The 21,971-nt window shown below is 61.0% G+C and overlaps 3 protein-coding genes across 3 annotated transcripts; all 3 read left to right on the top strand.

The window, feature by feature from the left end:
• The first annotated feature begins 784 nt into the window (after nucleotides 1-784).
• Nucleotides 785-7,241, top strand: LOC133264632 (blue-sensitive opsin-like). The gene is made up of 5 exons (XM_061444464.1): nucleotides 785-1,159; nucleotides 3,902-4,070; nucleotides 5,017-5,182; nucleotides 6,026-6,265; nucleotides 7,112-7,241. Exons 1-5 carry the CDS (start codon nucleotides 787-789, stop codon nucleotides 7,238-7,240), a joined length of 1,077 nt encoding a protein of 358 aa, XP_061300448.1. The 5' UTR covers nucleotides 785-786; the 3' UTR covers nucleotide 7,241.
• A 2,744-nt stretch (nucleotides 7,242-9,985) lies between these two features.
• Nucleotides 9,986-17,672, top strand: LOC133264630 (red-sensitive opsin). Its single transcript, XM_061444462.1, has 6 exons — nucleotides 9,986-10,091; nucleotides 10,891-11,187; nucleotides 13,349-13,517; nucleotides 14,088-14,253; nucleotides 15,073-15,312; nucleotides 17,534-17,672. Exons 1-6 carry the CDS (start codon nucleotides 9,986-9,988, stop codon nucleotides 17,645-17,647), a joined length of 1,092 nt encoding a protein of 363 aa, XP_061300446.1. The 3' UTR covers nucleotides 17,648-17,672.
• Nucleotides 17,673-19,683: 2,011 nt separating this feature from the next.
• LOC133264631 (synaptophysin-like) lies at nucleotides 19,684-21,495 on the top strand (the record flags this gene model as incomplete). The annotated part of the gene is made up of 3 exons (XM_061444463.1): nucleotides 19,684-19,771; nucleotides 20,232-20,297; nucleotides 21,323-21,495. Coding segments are annotated over exons 1-3 (257 nt in total), but the record flags the coding sequence as incomplete, so codon positions are not given.
• Nucleotides 21,496-21,971: the final 476 nt, after the last annotated feature.

The following is a 21,971-nucleotide window of genomic DNA, read 5'->3' as shown; positions in this document are numbered from 1 at the left end:
TCCTTGTGTCCATCCCATCCATCCCATCCCAAATCCTCATCCCTGAGCTCATCCATCCATCCCATTCCAAATTCCCATCCCTCCATCTCATTCCATCTGTCTAAACCCCTCATCCCTGTATCTATCCATCCCCAAGCTCTACCCAGGTGTCCATCCATCCCATCCCATCCATCCCTGTGCTCATCCATCCCAAATCTCCATCCCTCTGCCCATCCATTCCATCACACCCATCCCAAAGACTCATCCCTGTGTCCATCCATCCCATCCCAATCCTATCCCATCAATCCCATCCATCCCATCCGTCCCATCCCAATCCCATCCCATCCGTCCCCATCCCAATCCCATCCCACCCATCCCATCCCAATCCATCCCATCCATCCCATCCCAATCCATCCCACCCATCCCATCCCAATCCATCCCATCCATCCCATCCCAATCCATCCCACCCATCCCATCCCAATCCCATCCCATTTGTCCCATCCCAATCCCATCCCATCTGTCCCATCCCAATCCCATCCCATCCGTCCCATCCCAATCCATCCCAATCCCATCCCATCCATCCCATCCCAATCCATCCCATCCATCCCATCCCATCCAATCCATCCCACCCATCCCATCCCAATCCCATCCATCCCATCCCAATCCCAATCCCATCCATCCCAATCCCGTCCCATCCATCCCATCCATCCCATACCAATCCCATCCATCCCACCCATCCCATCCCAATCCCATCCCAACCCACCCCATTCATCACATCCAATCCAACCCCCCCACCCCCCCCCAGCCATGCCCCCCTCCGATGACCTCCCCGAGGATTTCTTCCTGCCGGTGCCCGTGCCGGGGGGGAACGCGTCGGCGCTGAGCCCGTTCCTGGTGCCGCAGACGCACCTGGGCAGCGCGGGGCTCTTCGCGGCCATGGCCGCCTTCATGGTGGCGCTGGTGGCGCTGGGCGTGCCGGTGAACGCGCTCACCATCGCCTGCACCGCGCGGTTCCGCAAGCTCCGCTCGCACCTCAACTACATCCTGGTGAACCTGGCCCTGGCCAACCTGCTCGTGCTGCTCGTGGGCTCCACCACCGCCGCCTACAGCTTCGCCAGCACCTACTTCGTGCTGGGGCCCACCGCCTGCAAGGTGGAGGGCTTCATGGCCACCCTCGGAGGTGGGGAGGGGGCGCTGGGCTGGGGATGGGGATGGTGGGGATGGGGTGGGGGGTGGGAATGGGGGTGATGGGGTGGGGATGGGGTGGGGTGGGGATGGGGTGGGGATGGGGTGGGGATGGGGATAGGATGTGGATGGGGTGGGGTGGGGATGGTGGGGATGGGGTGGGGATGGGGTGGGATGGGGTGGGGATGGGGGTGATGGGGTGGGGATGGGGTGGGGTGGGGGATGGGGATGGGGTGGGGGGGTGGGAATGGGGGTGATGGGGTGGGAATGGGGGTGATGGGGTGGGGTGGGGATGGGGTGGGGATGGGGTGGGGATAGGATGTGGATGGGGTGGGGATGGGGATAGGATGTGGATGGGGTGGGATGGGGTGGGGATGGAGTGGGGTGGGGTGGGGATGTGGTGGGGATGGGGTGGGGATGGGGATAGGATGGGGATGGGGTGGGGTGGGGATGGTGGGGATGGGGTGGGGTGGGGTGGGAATGGGGGTGATGGGGTGGGGATGGGGATGGGATGGGGATGGGGTGGGGATGGGGTGGGGATGGGGAAGGGGTGGGATGAGGATGTGATGGGGATGGGATGGGGTGGGGTGGGGTGAGGTGGGAATGGGGGTGATGGGGTGGGGATGGGGAAGGAAATGGGGATGGGGTGGGGTGGGGATGGGGGTGATGGGATGGGGGGGGATGGGGTGGGGTGGGGCGGGGTGGGGATGGGGGTGATGGGATGGGGGTGACAGGGATGGGGTGGGGGTGATGGGAATGGGATGGAGATGTTGGGAATGGGATGGTGGTGAATAGGAATAGGATGGGGGCATGGGGATGGGATGGGGGTGATGGGGAATGGGATGGGGGTGATGGGGATGGGATGGGGGTGATGTGGGGATGGGGTGGGGGTGATGTGGGGATGGGGTGGGGGTGATGTGGGGATGGGATGTGGTGCAGAAGGACACAGGAGCATGGAGATGTTGGGAAAGGAGATGTTGGGGTGGGGAATGGGGGGGATGAGGGTGATGGAGATGGTGGGGATGGGGCAGGGGTGATGGGGATGGGGGTGCTAGGAATGGAGGCTGTGGGATGTGGGTGATGGGAATGGGAATGGGGGGAATGGGGGTGTTGGTGATGGGGATGTTGGGAGCTGGGGCCGTGGGTGTGCAGGGTGTTGATGGTGGGGACACATGAATGTGGCTGTGGTGTCACTGTGCTGGTGTCCTGTGTCCTATGTTCCCTGTCCCATATCCCGTATCCATGTCTCCCTGTCCCATATCCCATATCCATGTCTTCCTATCCCATGTCCATGTCCCATATCCCATATCCCATATCCTTGTCTCCCTGTCCCATATCCCATATCCATGTCTCCCTATCCCATATCCCATGTCCATGTCTCCCTGTCCCATGTCCATGTCTCCCTATCCCATATCCCATGTTCATGTCTCCCTGTCCCATATCCCATATCCATGTCTCCCTGTCCCATGTTGCTATCCCTATCCCATATCCCTGTACCCCCTATCCCTGTATCCCATATATTCTGTATCTCCCATACCTCCCATATCTCCCATGTCTGCCATATGTCCCATGTATCCCATCATGTATCCCATGTATCCCATGTGTCCCATGACGTATCCCATGATGCACGCCATGATGTACCACATGATGTATCCCATGTATCCCCTCATGTATCCCTCCATGTACCCCATGACATACCCATGACGTCCCCATGACGTACCCCATGATGTCCCCATGATGTCCCAATGACATACCCATGACGTACCCATGACGTCCCCATGACGTCCCCCATGATGTCCCAATGACGTCCCAATGACGTCCCATGATGTGTCCCCATGACGTCCTCATGACGTCCCCATGACGTACCCATGACGTCCCCATGACATCCCCATGATGTCCCAATGACGTCCCAATGACGTCCCCATGATGTACCCATGACGTCCCCATGATGTCCCCATGACGTCCTCATGACGTACCCCATGACGTCCCCATGATGTCCCCCATGACGTGACCCCCCTCATGACCCCCATGCCGTGACCCCTCATGACCCCCATGCCGTGACCCCCGCTGCCCCCATGCCGTGACCCTCATGACCCCCATGCCGTGACCCCGCTGCCCCATGCCGTGACCCCCGCTGCCCCCCATGCCGTGACCCCGCTGCCCCCCATGCCGTGACCCCTCATGACCCCCATGACGTGACCCCTCATGACCCCCATGCCGTGACCCCTCATGCCCCCCATGCCGTGACCCCGCTGCCCCCATGCCGTGACCCCTGCTGACCCCCATGCCGTGACCCCGCTGCCCCCATGACGTGACCCCCGCTGCCCCCCATGACGTGACCCCCGCTGCCCCCATGCCGTGACCCCCGCTGCCCCCATGCCGTGACCCCCGCTGCCCCCATGCCGTGACCCCCTCATGCCCCCATGCCGTGACCCCTCATGACCCCATGCCGTGACCCCCGCTGCCCCCCATGCCGTGACCCCGCTGCCCCCATGCCGTGACCCCGCTGCCCCCATGCCGTGACCCCCGCTGACCCCCATGACGTGACCCCGCTGCCCCCATGCCGTGACCCCGCTGCCCCCATGCCGTGACCCCCGCTGACCCCCATGCCGTGACCCCCGCTGCCCCCATGCCGTGACCCCGCTGACCCCATGCCGTGACCCCCTTCATGCCCCCCATGCCGTGACCCCGCTGCCCCCCATGCCGTGACCCCGCTGCCCCCATGCCGTGACCCCAGGCATGGTGAGCCTTTGGTCCCTGGCCGTGGTGGCCTTCGAGCGGTTCCTGGTTATCTGCAAGCCCCTGGGCTCCTTCTCCTTCCGGCCCGGGCACGCCCTGCTCGGCTGCGCCCTCACCTGGGCCTGCGGGCTGGCGGCGGCCGCGCCCCCGCTGCTGGGCTGGAGCCGGTAGGGGCGGGGCCCGAGGGGAGAGGGGCGGGGCTTGAGGGAACGGGCGGGGCCTGAGGGGAGAGGGGCGGGGCCCGGGGAAAGGGGCGGGGCTTGAAGGAAAGGGAGGCGCTTGAGGGGTGGAGGGGCGGGGCTCGATGAGGGGAGGGGCCTGGCTCGAAGGGCGGGGCTTCAGGTCTTAGCGCGTGTAGGACCATGGAGGAGCGCGTGTTGGAACGTGTGGGAGCGAGGTGCTGCGTTTTGGAGCATGTTGGCACATGTTGCATGCTATTACATGTGGACACGTTATCACATGTCTCATGTTATTCTGTGTTGTTGCGTGCTATTACAGGTTATTACATGTTGACACATGTTATCACGTCTCATGTCACATGTTGTTCTGTGTTGTTGCGTGCTATTACAGGTTATTACATGTTGACACATGTTATCACGTCTCATGTCACATGTTGTTCTGTGTTGTTGCATACTATTACAGGTTATTACATGTTGTCATATATTATCACGTTATCACATGTTGTTCCATTTTATCCCATGTTGTCCCATGTTATCCCATTTTACCCCATGTTATCCCCATGTTACCCCGTGTTATCCCATGTTATCCAATGTTAACCCATATTATCCCATGTTACCCCATGTTATCCTATGTTACCCCATGTTATTCCGTGTTACCCCATGTTACCCCATGTTATCCCATGTTCCCCCCATGTTCCCCCATGTTATCCCATGTTCCCCCGTGTTATCCCATGTTACCCCGTGTTCCCCCGTGTTATCCCATGTTCCCCCGTGTTATCCCATGTTACCCCGTGTTCCCCCGTGTTATCCCGTGTTCCCCTGTGTTATCCCATGTTATCCCGTGTTCCCCCATGTTACCCCATGTTACCCCATGTTCCCCCATGTTATCCCATGTTCCCCCGTGTTCCCCGCTGTTGCCCCATGTCCCCCCCAGGTACATCCCCGAGGGGCTGCAGTGCTCCTGCGGCCCGGACTGGTACACGACCAACAACCGCTGGCACAACGAGTCCTACGTCCTCTTCCTCTTCCTCTTCTGCTTCGGCGTCCCCCTGAGCATCATCGTGTTCTGCTACGGCCGCCTGCTGCTCACCCTGCGCAAGGTGACCCCCAGCGCCCCATGGCGGCCACACTGACCCATAGTGCTCCATGGACACCCCATAGCGCCCCACTGCCCCATTGCAGGTGGCGCGGCAGCAGGAGCACTCAGTGTTGGTGCTGTGGGTGCGGCTGCCCCATAGCGCCCCATAGCGCCCCATAGCGCCCCCCGTTGCAGGTGGCGCGGCAGCAGGAGCACTCAGTGTTGGTGCTGTGGGTGCGGCTGCCCCATAGCGCCCCATAGCGCCCCACTGCCCCATTGCAGGTGGCGCGGCAGCAGGAGCAGTCAGTGTTGGTGCTGTGGGTGTGGCTGCCCCATAGCGCCCCATAGCGCCCCCCGTTGCAGGTGGCGCGGCAGCAGGAGCAGTCAGTGTTGGTGCTGTGGGTCTGGCTGCCCCATAGCGCCCCGTTGCCCCCGTGCAGGTGGCGCGGCAGCAGGAGCAGTCAGTGTTGGTGCTGTGGGTCTGGCTGCCCCATAGCGCCCCATAGCGCCCCCCGTTGCAGGTGGCGCGGCAGCAGGAGCAGTCAGTGTTGGTGCTGTGGGTCTGGCTGCCCCATAGCGCCCCATAGCGCCCCCCGTTGCAGGTGGCGCGGCAGCAGGAGCAGTCAGTGTTGGTGCTGTGGGTCTGGCTGCCCCATAGCGCCCCATAGCGCCCCCCGTTGCAGGTGGCGCGGCAGCAGGAGCAGTCAGTGTTGGTGCTGTGGGTGCGGCTGCCCCATAGCGCCCCATAGCGCCCCATAGCGCCCCCCGTTGCAGGTGGCGCGGCAGCAGGAGCAGTCAGTGTTGGTGCTGTGGGTCTGGCTGCCCCATAGCGCCCCATAGCGCCCCATAGCGCCCCCCGTTGCAGGTGGCGCGGCAGCAGGAGCAGTCCGCCAGCACGCAGAAGGCGGAGCGCGAGGTCACGCGCATGGTGGTGGTCATGGTCCTGGGCTTCCTCACGTGCTGGCTGCCCTACGCCGCCTTCGCCCTCTGGGCCGTCTCGCACCGCGGGCGCCCCCTCGAGCCCGCCCTCGCCTCCGTCCCGTCCGTGTTCTCCAAGGCCTCCACCGTTTACAACCCCGTCATCTACGTGCTCATGAACAAGCAGGTGGGGGAGGGGAGGGGAGGGGGTCACAGGGACCGGGGGATGGGCGTCAAGAGGGACTATGGGGAATGGGGCGTCAACAGGGGCTGTGGAGGCTATGGGGGCCTATGGGGTGCACAGGGGGTCTATGGTGGGTCTGTGCGGGGCCATGGGGCTCTATGAGGTGTCTATGGGGGCTCTACGAGGGTCTATGGGGTGGCTATGGGGCTCTATGGGGAGGCTATGGGGCTCTATGGGGCTCTATGAGGTGTCTATGGGGGCTCTATGAGGGTCTATGGGGTGGCTATGGGGCTCTATGGGGAGGCTATGGGGCTCTATGGGGCTCTATGAGGTGTCTATGGGGGCTCTATGAGGGTCTATGGGGTGGCTATGGGGCTCTATGGGGAGGCTATGGGGCTCTATGGGGCTCTATGAGGTGTCTATGGGGGCTCTATGAGGGTCTATGGGGTGGCTATGGGGCTCTATGGGGAGGCTATGGGGCTCTATGAGCGTCTATGAGGTGGCTATGGGGGCTCTATGGGGAGGCTATGGGGCTCTATGGGGGTCTATGAGGTGGCTATGGGGCTCTATGGGGCTCTATGGTTGTCTCTGTGGTGGCTGTGGGGCTCTATGAGGGTCTATGAGGTGGCTATGGGGCTCTATGGGGAGTCTGTGGGGCTCTATGGGGCTCTATGGGGAGGCTGTGGGGCTCTATGAGGGTCTATGAGGTGGCTGTGGGGGCTCGATGGGGCTTTCTCGGTGCTCTATGGGGGTCTGTGGGGCTCTTTCTATGGGGTCTCTGTGGGGCGCTCTGTGGGGCGGGGGTCTGTATGACGTCACAGCCGCGGCGATGACGTCACGCCCCCCCAGTTCCGCTCGTGCATGCTGAAGCTCGTGTTCTGCGGGAGGAGCCCCCTGGCGGACGAGGACGACGCCTCCGGCTCCTCCCAGGCCACGCAGGTCTCGGCCGTCAGCAGCCAGGTCTCACCCGCCCCATAGCGGGACCCACGGCGGGGCCTGCCCCATCGCGGGACCCACGGCGCGACTGGACCCTGCCCCACGGCATCCTCTGCCCCCTGGGGCGATGTGTGGCTCCGGAGGGGGGATGCTGGGGGTGCCATGGGTCAGCCCCCCCCGCCGCTCGCCGTGGGGCAGCCCCACGGATCCTGATGTACATAAACACACACACACAGCCCCCCCCCCGCAATAAACGCGGTGACGCTGCCTCCACCTCTGCCCCACGGGGAGCAACCCGAGACCCACAAGTGCCTCCTGCCCCCCAAGTGCCCACCAAGTGCTTCCTGACCCCAAGTGCGTCTCCAGTACCTCCCAAGCGCCTCCTGCCCCCCAAGTGCCCCCCAAGTGCCGCAGTGGGGCCGCGCGGCCGAGTCCTGCTGGTCCCGGGCTCTTTCCAGTGTAAAGAGCTCAGAACAAGCGGAATTCCAGTCGCACGGCCCCATAGCGCCCCATGGAGACTCATAGAGCCCCATAGCGCCCCATGGAGACTCATAGAGACACACAGAGACCCATAGCACCCCATGGAGACCCATAGAGTCCCATAGTGTCTCATAGAGACTCACAGAGACCCATAGAGACGGAGAGACACGTAGCAGCCGGTGGAGACCCATAGAGACCCATAGCACCCCACAGAGACCCACAGAGCTCCATAGAGACATAGCACCCCATGGAGACCCATAGTACCCCATAGAGACATATAGAGACCCATAGCGTCCCAGGGAGACCCATAGAGACAGAGACGCATAGTGCCTCATAGAGACCCATAGCTCCCCATAGAGAAACAGAGACCCATAGTGACCCACAGTGCCCCACACCGCCCCACAAGTGCCCCACAGTGACTCACAGCAGCCCCATAGCGACCCACTGCGTCCCGAAGGCATCCCCGTGGTGGTTGGTGGTGGCTCCGTGCAGCCTGCGACGCCCCACAGCAGCCCCATAGCACCCCATAGCACCCCATAGCGCCCCATAGCACCCTATAACTGCCCCACAGCAGCCCCATAGCAACCTATAACTGCCCCATAGCTCCCCACATCCTGCCCCACGGCGCTGCATCCCCCCCATGGGGCTCCCCTGGAGCGACCGGACAATCCGGCTTAGGGGGGGGGATTAGGGGCGGGTTTTGGGGCCCCCGCCCCCCCCATTAATCCCCATTTGCTCATTAGGGACGGGGCTATTTTAGGACCGGGGGGGTCCCCCCGCGCCCCACTTGGCCCCGCGCCGGGGGGGGGGGCCGGAACTCGCTGGGGGGCGGGGGGTGGGGTCATAGAGCGCGGTTATGGGGCAGGGTCATTGAACACAGGTGTGGGGCAGGGGGCGGGCAGCAGCCGCCTATGGGGTGAGAGGGACATCAGAGCCCGGATATGGGGCTGGCACCTCCCTAGGGGGTGGGGGGCTCCATAGAGCCTGGTTATGGGGTGGGAGGATCATAGAGCCTGGTTATGGGGCTAGCACCTGCCTATGGGGTCAGGGGCTCATAGAGCCTGGTTATGGGGCTAGCACCTGCCTATGGGGTCAGGGGCTCATAGAGCCTGGTTATGGGGCTGGGGGGTCATAGAGCCCAGTTATGGGACAGGGGGCTCATAGAGCCTGGTTATGGGGTGGGGGATCATAGGGCCTGGTTATGGGGCTGGGGGGGTCATAGAGCCTGCTTATGGGGGGGGGGGCACCCTACTATGGGGTGAGAGGGACCTTAGAACCCAGCTACGGGGTGGGGGGGCATAGCACCTGCTGTGGGGCAGAGGAGAGCCATAGAGCGCTGCTCTAGGGCAGGTCAGGTCCAGCACTGGCTGTGGGGCAGCGGGGGGCTCATCACCCCCTATATGTGGGTCAGGAGGGCCCCAGCACCCGCTATGGGGCAGGGGGGTTCATCACCCCCATATGTGGGTCAGGAAGGCCCCAGCACCCGCTATGGGGCAGGGGGGTTCATCACCCCCATATGTGGGTCAGTAGGGCCCCAGCACCCGCTATGGGGAAGGAGGTTTCATCACCCCCATATGTGGGTCAGGAGGGCCCCAGCACCCACTATGGGGCAAGAGAGTCACAGAGCCCAGTTATGGGGCAGGGGTCGCAGCACCCACTATGGGGCAGGATGCCCTGCGCTGTGGGTCCAGGGCGCTGGTGCTGCTGCGCTGCCCCCCAAGTGTGGGTCTGGGGGGGGGATGGCGGAGGCCGGGATTAGCTCAATCCCATCAGCGCAAAGCGGGGTGAGGCCGGGCCGGGCCGGGGGGGCTCTGCCCCACATGGCCCAATTCGGGGGCTCAGCGCTTGGGGGGCGGGGGGGTAATCCGGGGGGGTGGGTATAAGAGGCGCCGGCACCGTGACCCACAGTGGCTCCGCGATCCACAGCGGACTGAGACCCATAGCAGACCGTGACCCATAGTGGGCTGATACCTGTAGCTGGCTGTGACCCATAGCGGGCTGAGACCTACAGTGGATTGCGACCTATAGCGGACCGTGACCCATAGAGGACTGTGACCTACAGCGGACTGCGACCCATAGAAGACTGTGACCTATAGCGGACTACGACCCGTAGCGGGCTGTGACATATAGCGGATTGAGAGCTATAGCGGACTGCGACCTATAGCAGCGGCCCTGTGCCCCACAGCAGCGCTGTGCCCCACAGCAGCGCCTTTGCCCCACATTGAGCCTGTGACGCAGCGCGGCGGTGCCGTTGCAGCCCCCCCGCAGCAGCCCCATAGCGGCAGCCCCGCACCCCACATCGGCCCCATGGCGGCCGCGTGGCCGGCGGTGATGGCGGCGCGGCGGCGGCACGAGGACGAGGAGACGACGCGCGACAGCGTCTTCACCTACACCAACAGCAACAACACCCGCGGTGGGGCCCGGGGGGAGCGGGGGGCAAGGGGGCAAGGTGGGGGGCAGTGCTATGGGGCAATGCGTGGGTCTGTGCGTGTCTATGGGTCTGGCTGTGGGTCTGGCTATGGGTCTGTGTGTGTGTCTATGGGGCAGTGCTGTGGGTCTGGCTGTGGGTCAATGTGCATGTGCGTGTCTATGGGGCAGCGCTCTGGGTCAATGTGTGTGTGTATCTATGGGTCACTGTGTGTGTATCTATGGGTCACTGTGTGTGTCTATGGGTCACTGTGTGGGTCACTGTGTGTGTCTATGGGTCACTGTGTGGGTCACCGTGTGTGTCCATGGGTCACTGTGTGGGTCACTGTGTGTGTCCATGGGTCACTGTGTGTGTCCATGGGTCACTGTGTGGGTCACTGTGTGTATCTATGGGTCACTGTGTGCGTCCATGGGTCACTGTGTGGGTCACTGTGTGTGTCTATGGGTCACTGTGTGGGTCACTGTGTGTGTCCATGGGTCACTGTGTGGGTCACTGTGTGTGTCCATGGGTCACTGTGTGTGTCCATGGGTCACTGTGTGGGTCACTGTGTGTATCTATGGGTCACTGTGTGCGTCCATGGGTCACTGTGTGGGTCACTGTGTGTGTCTATGGGTCACTGTGTGGGTCACTGTGTGTGTCCATGGGTCACTGTGTGTATCTATGGGTCACTGTGTGGGTCACTGTGTGTATCTATGGGTCACTGTATGTGTCCATGGGTCACTGTGTGCGTCTATGGGTCACTGTGTGTGTCCATGGGTCTGACCCGCGCCGCCCCACCCCGCAGGCCCCTTCGACGGCCCCAACTACCACATCGCGCCGCGGTGGGTGTACAACGTGACGTCGCTCTGGATGATCTTCGTGGTGCTGGCGTCGGTGTTCACCAACGGGCTGGTGCTGGCGGCCACGTGGCGCTTCAAGAAGCTGCGGCACCCCCTCAACTGGATCCTGGTGAACCTGGCGCTGGCCGACCTGGGCGAGACGCTCATCGCCAGCACCATCAGCGTCGTCAACCAGATCTTCGGCTACTTCGTGCTGGGGCACCCGCTCTGCGTCATCGAGGGCTACACCGTCAGCGCCTGCGGTGAGCGGGGCGGGGGACACGGGGGGAGAGCAATGGGGGAGAGAAATGGGGGAGAGAAATGGGGGTGAGAAATGGGGGTGAGAAATGGGGGTGAGAAATGGGGGTGAGAAATGGGGGAGAGAAACGGGGGTGAGAAACGGGGGTGAGAAATGGGGGTGAGAAATGGGGGAGAGCAATGGGGGAGAGAAATGGGGGTGAGAAATGGGGGAGAGAAATGGGGGTGAGAAATGGGGGTGAGAAATGGGGGTGAGAAATGGGGGAGAGAAATGGGGGTGAGAAATGGGGGAGAGCGATGGGGGAGAGCGATGGGGGTGAGAAATGGGGGAGAGAAATGGGGGTGAGAAATGGGGGTGAGAAATGGGGGTGAGAAATGGGGGAGAGAAATGGGGGTGAGAAATGGGGGAGAGAAATGGGGGTGAGAAATGGGGGAGAGAAATGGGGGTGAGAAATGGGGGAGAGAAATGGGGGTGAGAAATGGGGGTGAGAAATGGGGGAGAGAAATGGGGGAGAGAAATGGGGGTGAGAAATGGGGGTGAGAAATGGGGGAGAGAAATGGGGGTGAGAAATGGGGGAGAGAAATGGGGGTGAGAAATGGGGGTGAGAAATGGGGGAGAGAAATGGGGGTGAGAAATGGGGGAGAGAAATGGGGGTGAGAAATGGGGGAGAGAAATGGGGGAGAGAAATGGGGGTGAGAAATGGGGGTGAGAAATGGGGGAGAGCAATGGGGGTGAGAAATGGGGGTGAGAAATGGGGGAGAGAAATGGGGGTGAGAAATGGGGGAGAGAAATGGGGGTGAGAAATGGGGGTGAGAAATGGGGGAGAGAAATGGGGGAGAGAAATGGGGGAGAGAAATGGGGGTGAGAAATGGGGGTGAGAAATGGGGGTGAGAAATGGGGGAGAGAAATGGGGGTGAGAAATGGGGGTGAGAAATGGGGGAGAGAAATGGGGGAGAGCAATGGGGGTGAGAAATGGGGAAGAGCAATGGGGGTGAGCAGTGGGGTGAGCTGGAGGGGGGGTATGTGGGGGTGAGCCAGGGGGTGAGCAATGGGGGGCATGGGAGATGTGGGGGTGAGCAATGGGGCAGAGCTGTGGGGCCCCTTTGGTCTCTCTATCAGTGTCTCTCTGGTCTCTCTATGGTCTCTGCTCTCTCTCTGGTCCCTCTCTGGTCTCTCTCTGGTCTCTATGGTTTTGGGGGTCTGTCTCTCCGGTGTCTCTCTGGTCTCTCTCCATTCTCTCTATGATCTCTCTCCGGTCTCTCCGTTCTCTCCGGTCTCTCTATGGTCTCTCCATTCTCTCCGTTCTCTCCGGTCTCTCCATTCTCTCCGTTCTCTCCGGTCTCTCCATTCTCTCTCCATTCTCTCTCCGTTCTCTCTATGGTCTCTGATGTCTCTATGGTCTCTCTCCGGTCTCTCCGTTCTCTCCATTCTCTCCATTCTCTCCGGTCTCTCCGTTCTCTCCGTTCTCTCTATGGTCTCTGATGTCTCTATGGTCTCTCTCCGGTCTCTCCGTTCTCTCCGTTCTCTCCGTTCTCTCTATGGTCTCTGATGTCTCTATGGTCTCTCTCCATTCTCTCCATTCTCTCCGTTCTCTCCGGTCTCTCCATTCTCTCTCCATTCTCTCTCCGTTCTCTCTATGGTCTCTGATGTCTCTATGGTCTCTCTCCATTCTCTCCGTTCTCTCCGTTCTCTCTATGGTCTCTGATGTCCCTATGGTCTCTCTCCATTCTCTCCGTTCTCTCCGTTCTCTCCGTTCTCTCTATGGTCTCTGATGTCTCTATGGTCTCTCTCCATTCTCTCCGTTCTCTCCGTTCTCTCCGTTCTCTCTATGGTCTCTGATGTCTCTATGGTCTCTCTCCATTCTCTCCGTTCTCTCCGTTCTCTCCGTTCTCTCTATGGTCTCTGATGTCTCTATGGTCTCTCTCCATTCTCTCCGTTCTCTCCGGTCTCTCCATTCTCTCCGGTCTCTCCGTTCTCTCTCTGGTCTCTGATGTCTCTATGGTCTCTCTCCATTCTCTCCGTTCTCTCCGTTCTCTCCGTTCTCTCTATGGTCTCTGATGTCTCTATGGTCTCTCTCCATTCTCTCCATTCTCTCCGTTCTCTCCATTCTCTCTCCGTTCTCTCCGTTCTCTCCGTTCTCTACGGCCTGTCTCCCTGTGCCGCAGGCATCACGGCGCTCTGGTCCTTGGCCATCATCTCCTGGGAGCGCTGGTTCGTGGTGTGCAAACCCTTCGGGAACATCAAGTTCGACGGGAAGCTCGCCGTGGCCGGGATCGTCTTCTCCTGGGTCTGGAGCTGCGCCTGGACCGCGCCGCCCATCTTCGGCTGGAGCAGGTGGGGCTGACCCACAGCGACCCAGAGTGTGACCCACAGCGACCCAGAGTGTGACCCATAGGGACCCAGAGTGTGACCCATAGGGACCCAGAGTGTGACCCACAGCGACCCAGAGAGACCCATAGTGTGACCCATAGGGACCCAGAGTGTGACCCACAGCGACCCAGAGAGACCCATAGTGTGACCCACAGCGACCCAGAGTGTGACCCACAGGGACCCATAGTGTGGCCCATAGAGACCCATAGTGTGACCCACAGCAACCCATAGTGTGACCCATAGGGACCCCATAGTGTGGCCCATAGAGACCCAGAGTGTGACCCATAGTGACCCCATAGTGTGATGCATAGTGACCCATAGCAACCCATAGCGTGACCTATAGTGACCCATAGAGACCCGCAGTGTGACCCATAGTGGCCCATATTGTGACCCATGGTGATCCATAGTGTGACTCATAGTGACCCTTAGTAACCCATAGAGACCAATAGTGTGACCCACAGTGTTACCCATAGTCACCCATAGCGTGACCCACAGTGACCCACAGTGACCCATAGCGCTTGGGGGTCGCTGCAGGTACTGGCCCCACGGGCTGAAGACCTCGTGCGGCCCCGACGTGTTCAGCGGCAGCTCGGACCCGGGGGTGCAGTCCTACATGGTGGTGCTCATGGTGACCTGCTGCTTCCTCCCGCTCTCCATCATCATCCTCTGCTACCTGCAAGTGTGGCTGGCCATCCGCGCCGTGAGTGACCCACAGCCCCCAGGGAGACCCATAGCGACCCATAGCACCCATAGTGACCCATAGTGTGGCTGGCCATCCGCGCCGTGAGTGACCCACAGCCCCCAGAGAGACCCATAGCGACCCATAGAGACCCATAGCGACCCATAGAGACCCATAGTGACCCATAGTGTGGCTGGCCATCCACGCCGTGAGTGACCCACAGCCCCTAGAGAGACCCATAGCGACCCATAGCACCCATAGTGACCCATAGTGTGGCTGGCCATCCGCGCCGTGAGTGACCCACAGCCCCCAGAGAGACCCAGAGAGACCCATAGCATGACCCATAGCACCCATATTGACCCATAGTGTGGCTGGCCATCCGCGCCATGAGTGACCCACAGCCCCCATAGAGACCCATAGCGACCCACAGCCCCCATAGAGACCCATAGCGACCCATAGCACCCACAGAGACCTATAGTGTGGCTGGCCATCTGCACCCTGAGTGACCCACAGCAACCCATAGAGACCTATAGCCTGACCCGTAGCACCCCATAGTGACCCATAGCGTGGCTGGCCTTCCACGCCATGTGACCCACAGCGACCCATAGAGAGCAGAGACGCATAGAGACACAGCGAGCCTCATAGCTACCATACAGAGCGATAGCGTGCCCTAGAGACCCATAGCGCCCCCTAGAGACTCATCAAGACCACAGAGACCCAGAGAACCCCATCGCCACCATAGAGATTGATAACGCCCCCTAGAGACACATCCAGGCCCAGAGAGCCTCGCGAGCGAGCGCGGAGCCCCACGGCGCCCCCCATTGCCGGCTGTCCCCGCAGGTGGCGGCGCAGCAGAAGGAGTCGGAGTCGACGCAGAAGGCGGAGCGGGAGGTGTCGCGCATGGTGGTGGTGATGATCCTGGCCTACTGCTTCTGCTGGGGGCCCTACACCATCTTCGCCTGCTTCGCCGCCGCCAACCCCGGCTACGCCTTCCACCCGCTGGCCGCCGCGCTCCCCGCATACTTCGCCAAGAGCGCCACCATCTACAACCCCATCATCTACGTGTTCATGAACAGACAGGTGGGGGGCGCGTGGGGGTGCGGATGGGGGGGTGGAGGTGGTGGAGGTGGGACATGGGGATGGTGGAGGTGATGGGGATGATGGAGTTGGGGAGAGGAGATGGGATGTGGGGATGGTGGAGGTGATGGAGGTGATGGGGATGGGGATAGGAAATGGGACATGGGGATGGTGGAGATGGTGGAGGTGATGGAGGTGGGACATGGGGATGGTGGAGGTGATGGAGGTGATGGAGACGGGGAGAGGAGATGGGATGTGGGGATGGTGGAGATGGTGGAGGTGATGGAGGTGGGACATGGGGATGATGGAGGTGATGGGGATGATGGAGTTGGGAAGAGGAGATGGGATGTGGGGATGGTGGAGGTGATGGGGATGATGGAGTTGGGGAGAGGAGATGGGACATGGAGATGATGGAGGTGATGGAGGTGATGGAGACGGGGAGAGGAGATGGAGGTGATGGAGATGGGAGGTGGAGATGATGGAGGTGATGGAGGTGATGGAGATGGGGATAGGAGATGGAGGTGATGGGGATGGGAGGTGGAGATGATGGAGGTGATGGAGGTGATGGAGATGGGGATAGGAAATGGGACATGGGGATGGTGGAGATGGTGGAGGTGATGGAGGTGGGACATGGGGATGATGGAGGTGATGGGGATGGGAGGTGGAGATGGGACATGGGGATGGTGGAGGTGATGGGGATGATGGAGTTGGGGAGAGGAGATGGGATGTGGGGATGGTGGAGGTGATGGAGGTGATGGAGATGGGACATGGAGATGATGGAGGTGATGGAGGTGATGGAGATGGGGATAGGAGGTGGAGGTGATGGGGATGGGAGGTGGAGATGATGGAGGTGATGGAGATGGGGATAGGAGATGGAGGTGATGGGGATGGGAGACAGAGGTGGAGTTGGGACATGGGGATGATGGAGATGGGAGATGGGGAGAGGAGATGGAGATGATGGACATGGGATGTGGGGATGATGGAGACGGGACATGGGGACGATGGAGATGGGAGATGGGGAGAGGAGATGGAGATGATGGACATGGGATGTGGGGATGATGGAGATGGGACATGGGGATGATGGAGATGGAGGTGGGGGACGATGGAGATGGAGGTGATGGAGATGGGAGGTGGAGATGATGGAGGTGATGGAGATGGAGATGGAGGTGATGGGAGATGGGGATGTGGAGATGGGGATAGGAGATGGAGGTGATGGAGATGGGAGACAGAGGTGGAGATGGGACATGGGGATGATGGAGATGGGAGATGGGGAGAGGAGATGGAGATGATGGACATGGGATGTGGGGATGATGGAGACGGGAAATGGGGATGATGGAGATGGAGGTAGGGGACGATGGAGATGGAGGTGATGGAGATGGGAGGTGGAGATGATGGAGGTGATGAAGATGGAGATGGAGGTGATGGGAGATGGGGATGTGGAGATGGGGATAGGAGATGGAGGTGATGGAGATGGGAGACAGAGGTGGAGATGGGACATGGGGATGATGGAGATGGAGGTGATGGAGATGAGAGGTGGAGATGATCAAGATGATGGAGATGGGGATAAGAGATGGGGGTGATGGAGATGGGAAATGGGAGGTTGAGATGGGAGAAAGGTGGAGATGGGACATGGGGATGATGGAGATTGGAGATGGAGGTGATGGAAACAGAAGGTGGAGATGATCGAGATGGTGGAGATGGGGATGATGGAGACAGGACATGGGACTGGAGGCGGGACATGGAGATGGAGGTGATGGAGATGGGGGTGATGGAGATGGGGGTAGGAGATGGAGGTGGGACATGGGGATGATGGAGATGGGAGATGGAGACGATTGAGGTGATGGAGGTGGGAGATGGAGGTGATGAAGACAGGAGGTGGAGATGGAGAAGGGAGGTCAGAGATGGACGTGATGGAGATGGGACACGGAGCTTAGAGCTGGGAGCTACGGCAGGGCTGGGGTCTGTGGGGCTGGGAGCTGTGGGGCCAGGGCTGTGTCTGTGGGTCTGGGGCTGTGTCTGTGGGTCCAGGGCTGTGTCTGTGGGTCTGGGGCTGTGTCTGTGGGTCCAGGGCTGTGTCTGTGGGTCTGGGGCTGTGGCTGTGGGTGCGGGGCTGTGGCTGTGGGTGCGGGGCTGTGTCTGTGGGTCCGTGTCTGTGTGTGTGGGTCCGTGTCTGTGTGTGTGGGTCCGGCTCTGGCCCCGCGGCGCTGACCCGGGGCTCGCGCAGTTCCGGAACTGCATCCTGCAGCTCTTCGGGAAGAAGGTCGACGACGGCTCCGAGGTCTCCACGTCCCGCACCGAGGTCTCCTCGGTCTCCAACTCCTCCGTGGCGCCCGCCTAGAGCGGCCAATAAAGAGCTCCGAGTCCTCCAGCGTCCCATGAGCGCCTATGGGGGTCCTCCAGTGTCCCATGAGCCTCGGGGGCAATCCAATGGGGTCCTCCAGCGTCCCATGAGCGCCTATGGGGGTTCTCCAGTGTCCCATGAGCGCCTATGGGGGTCCTCCAGCGTCCCATGAGCCTCAGGGGCAATCCAATGGGGGTCCTCCAGAGTCCCATGAGCCTCCGGGGCAATCCAATGGGGGTCCTCCAGTGTCCCATGAGTGCCTATGGGGGTCCTCCAGAGTCCCATGAGCCTCGGGGGCAATCCAATGGGGTCCTCCAGCATCCCATGAGCGCCTATGGGGGTCCTCCAGCGTCCCATGAGCCTCCGGGGCAATCCAATGGGGGTCCTCCAGTGTCCCATGAGCGCCTATGGGGGTCCTCCAGTGTCCCATGAGCCTCCGGGGCAATCCAATGGGGGTCCTCCAGCGTCCCATGAGCCTCGGGGGCAGCCCGGGGGGGTCCTCCAGCGTCCCATGAGCGCCTATGGGGTCTTCCACCATCTCATGAGCCTCTGGGGCAGCCCAATGGGGTCCTCCAGTGTCCCATGAGCGCCTATGGAGGTCCTCCAGTGTCCCATGAGCCTCAGGGGCAATCCAATGGGGGTCCTCCAGTGTCCCATGAGCCTCGGGGGCAATCCAATGGGGGTCCTCCAGCGTCCCATGAGCCTCGGGGGCAGCCCGGGGGGGTCCTCCAGCGTCCCATGAGCGCCTATGGGGTCTTCCACCATCCCATGAGCCTCTGGGGCAGCCCAATGGGGTCCTCCAGTGTCCCATGACCGCCAATGGGGGTCCTCCACCATCCCATGAGCCTCAGCGGTAGCCCCGTGGGTTTCCTCGAGTGTCCCATAAGCCCCGCCCCCGTCCCGTTCCCGCGATCGCCAGAGCCAATCAGAAGGGAGGGAGGGGCTTGGCAGCGCGTCCTCCAATCGCGGCGGGGGAGAATGACGTCATCGGGGGGGGGGGTGAGAGGGGAGGGAGAACCCGGAGGGGCCAATCAAAAGAAGGCGGGAGAGCGGCGGCGGCCAATCAGCGCGCGGGACGGGGAGGAGGGCGTGGCCGCCGTGACGTCAGCGATTTCAAACGGCGCCGGGGAGGGGGAAGCAGAGTGAGGCTGCGCCGCGCTCTGATTGGCTGGAAAAGGGCGGGAGGGGCTGGGCCAGCGCTCTGATTGGCGAGAGTGGGACCAGGCCCCGCCCCCGGGCAGCGCTGGAAGGGTCAGTGTGGGGCTGGGGGCGCCCCACGGCGGGACCCCCCCATGGGGAGATGTGGGGCCCCCTCCGGCCCCATTTCCCCATCTGATTCCCCCGGCTCTCCCCATTTCCCCCCAATTTTCCTTTATTTTCTCCAATTTTTCCAAATTTCTCCCAGTTTCTCTCAAAATTTACCGATTTTCCCCATTTTCTTCAATTTTTCCAAATCTTCTCCTAATTTTCCCCAGATTTCTCCCATTTTTTCCTGATTTTTTCCCATTTTCTCCAATTTTCCCTATTTTTTTCAATTTTTAAAATTTTTCTCCCATTTTCCCAATTTTCTCCATTTTCTCACACTTTCCCCCAGATTTCTTCCGTTTTCTCCCAATTTTTCCAATTTCCCCCATTTTTCCCATTCTCCTATTTTTTCCCATTTTCTCACACTCTCTCCCATTTTCCCCAGATTTCTCCCATTTTTTCCCAAATTTTCCCCATTTTCTTTGATTTTTCCAATTTTTTCCCATTCTCCCACACTTTCTACAATTTTCCCCAGATTTCTCCCAAATTTTCCCCATGCTCTTCAGTTTTTCCAAATTTCCTCCCATTCTCCCCAATTTTTCCCAATTTCCCCTCAATTCTCCCATTTTTCCCTCTCTCAAGATGGCGGCGCCGCCGCCTTCAGACGTCACTTCCGCCCTTCCCACTCCCAGCCCCGCACATGCGCAGCTCTCTCCCCCCCGCCGCCGCGGCTCTTCCCTCCTCCCTCCCTCCGCGCACGCGCCGCTGTTCCCTCCCCCTCTCCCCCCCCCCCCCCCGCGGCTGTTCCAGCCCGCGCCGCTCCCCCCCCGCCGCGCTGCGTCGCCCCGAGCCCGCAGGATGGAGATGCTGAACCAGGTGGGACCCCCCCAACCCGCGACCCCCACATAGGGACCCCCCCAGCCCCACATAGGGACCCCCCCCAGCCCCACATCTCCCCCCCAGCCCCAAAACGGGGTCGCTGCCACCCCCACCCTGGGGGGGTCCTCAATGAATGGGGGCGTTGGGGAGGGGGAATTGAATGGGGGGCAACGGATTTGGGGGGGGGGGCAGCCTCGGTTTGGGTCTGGGGGGGTGAACTCAATGGAATGGGGGGGATGGAGGGGATGGGGGGGGGGTTTGCCCTTGGGGGGGTGGGGGGAGGAACCGCAGCATCCCTGGGGGGGGGGGGGAGATGATGCAGCAATAAGGGGGGGCGGTTTGTGACGTCAGCATCGCATCACGTGTGAGGTCACAGCTCCCCCCCCCGCACTGTCCTTGGGGGGTCACACTTGGGGGTGCCCCCCCCTCCTCTGAACCCCCCCCCTCCCCCCCCCAGTTCGTGGCCCGGGGCCAGTTCCGGGTCCTGAAGGAGCCCCTGGGCTTCATCAAGGTCCTGGAGTGGGTGAGTGCCCCCCATAGAGCCTCCAGAGTGCCCCATAGACCCCCATAGACCCTATAGACCTCCTTAGACCCCCATAGAGCCCCCCATAGACCCTGTAGACCCCCATAGACCCCATAGAGTGCCCCACAGACTCTATAGATCCCCATAGACCCACCACAGAGCCCCATAGAGTCCCCCATAGAGCGCCCCATAGATGCCTTAGAACCCCTCCATAGAGCTCTATAGACCCCAAAGACCCCATAGAGAGCCCCATAGACCCCTTAGACACCCTCCATAGAGCTCTATAGACCCCATAGCACCCATAGACCCCTCCATAGCCCTGCCCCTAGCCCCACATACCCCCCCCCCATAGCCCCATATAGCCCCATCTATCCCCCTATAGCCACTCCCCCCCATCTGGGCCACCCGCCTTAAGCTGGGATTATCCCGGGGACACGAGGGGGGTATTGGGGGGTTTATATAGGGATAGAGGGGGGGGTTATGGGGCTCTGTGGGGTTCCGGGGGAGTTATATGGGGCTCTGTGGGGGAGTTATGGGGCTCTATGGGGGGGTTATGGGGCTCTGGGAGGGTTATAGGGGCATTATGGGGCTCTATGGGAGGTTATAGTGGGGTTATGTGGGGGGGTTATGGGGCCCTATGAGGGGGTTATGGGGCTCTATGGTGGGATATATGGGGCATTATATGGGAATTATGGGTTTATATGGGGTTATAGGGGGAGTTATGTGGGGGGGTTATGGGGCTCTATAGGGGGCTCTATGGGGCATTATATGTGGCTATATGGGGGTTATGGGGTTATTGTGGGGTTTTATGGGGGGTTATGGGGCTCTATGGCTCTCTATGATGGCTATAGTCTCTATGGTCTTTATGGGGCTCTATGGGTCCCCATGAGCTCTATGGCTGCCTATGGGTCCCTATGGGCTCTATGGATCCCTATGGGTCTCTAAGGGCTCTGTGGATCCCTATGGGCTCTATGGGTCCCTATGGGTCCCTGTGGTCCCTATGGGGCTCGGTGTCCCCCCCCCAGGTGTTCTCCATCTTCGCCTTCGCCACGTGTGGGGGGTACTCGGGGTCGCTGGAGCTGAGCATCGAGTGCCCCCCCCCCAACCGCAGCGCCCCCGACATCACCATCACCTTCGGGTACCCCTTCCGGTACGGGGGGACGTGGGTGGCGGGGGGCCCCACAGACCCCCATAGACGGTAATGGGGGCCCCACAGACCCCCATAGACGGTAATGGCGATGCTGGGGACCCCCATAGACAGCACTTGGGGTTGCAATGATCCCATAGAGGTCACTTGGGGCCCCATAGCCCCCATAGCTCATAAGGGGGTTCCAATGCCCTACATAGCCTCCAATGAGGGGAGAGCCATAAACCCCCTATAGGTGACAATGGGGATGCTGGGGACCCCCATAGACAGTACTCGGGGTTGCAATGATCCTATAGAGGTCACTCGGGGCCCATAGCTGATAACGGGGTCCAATGAGCCCCATGGCCAGTAATGGGGTGTCCATACCCCCCCATATCTCTCCCATAGCCCCATAGCTGCCTATATGCCCCCATAACCCCCATAGCTGGTAATGGGGTGCCCATAGTCCCCATATCCCCCCATAGCTGGTAATGGGGTCCCCATATGCCCCCCATACCCCCATAGCCAATAATGGGGTGCCCATACCA

The sequence above is a fragment of the Pezoporus flaviventris genome, unplaced genomic scaffold (assembly GCF_033815535.1).
Source record: "Pezoporus flaviventris isolate CSIRO_AGI_PZ_B2104156 unplaced genomic scaffold, CSIRO_AGI_Pfla_v1 ptg000898l, whole genome shotgun sequence".
Lineage (NCBI taxonomy): Eukaryota > Metazoa > Chordata > Aves > Psittaciformes > Psittacidae > Pezoporus > Pezoporus flaviventris.
This window is presented reverse-complemented; position numbering and strand designations above follow the sequence as displayed.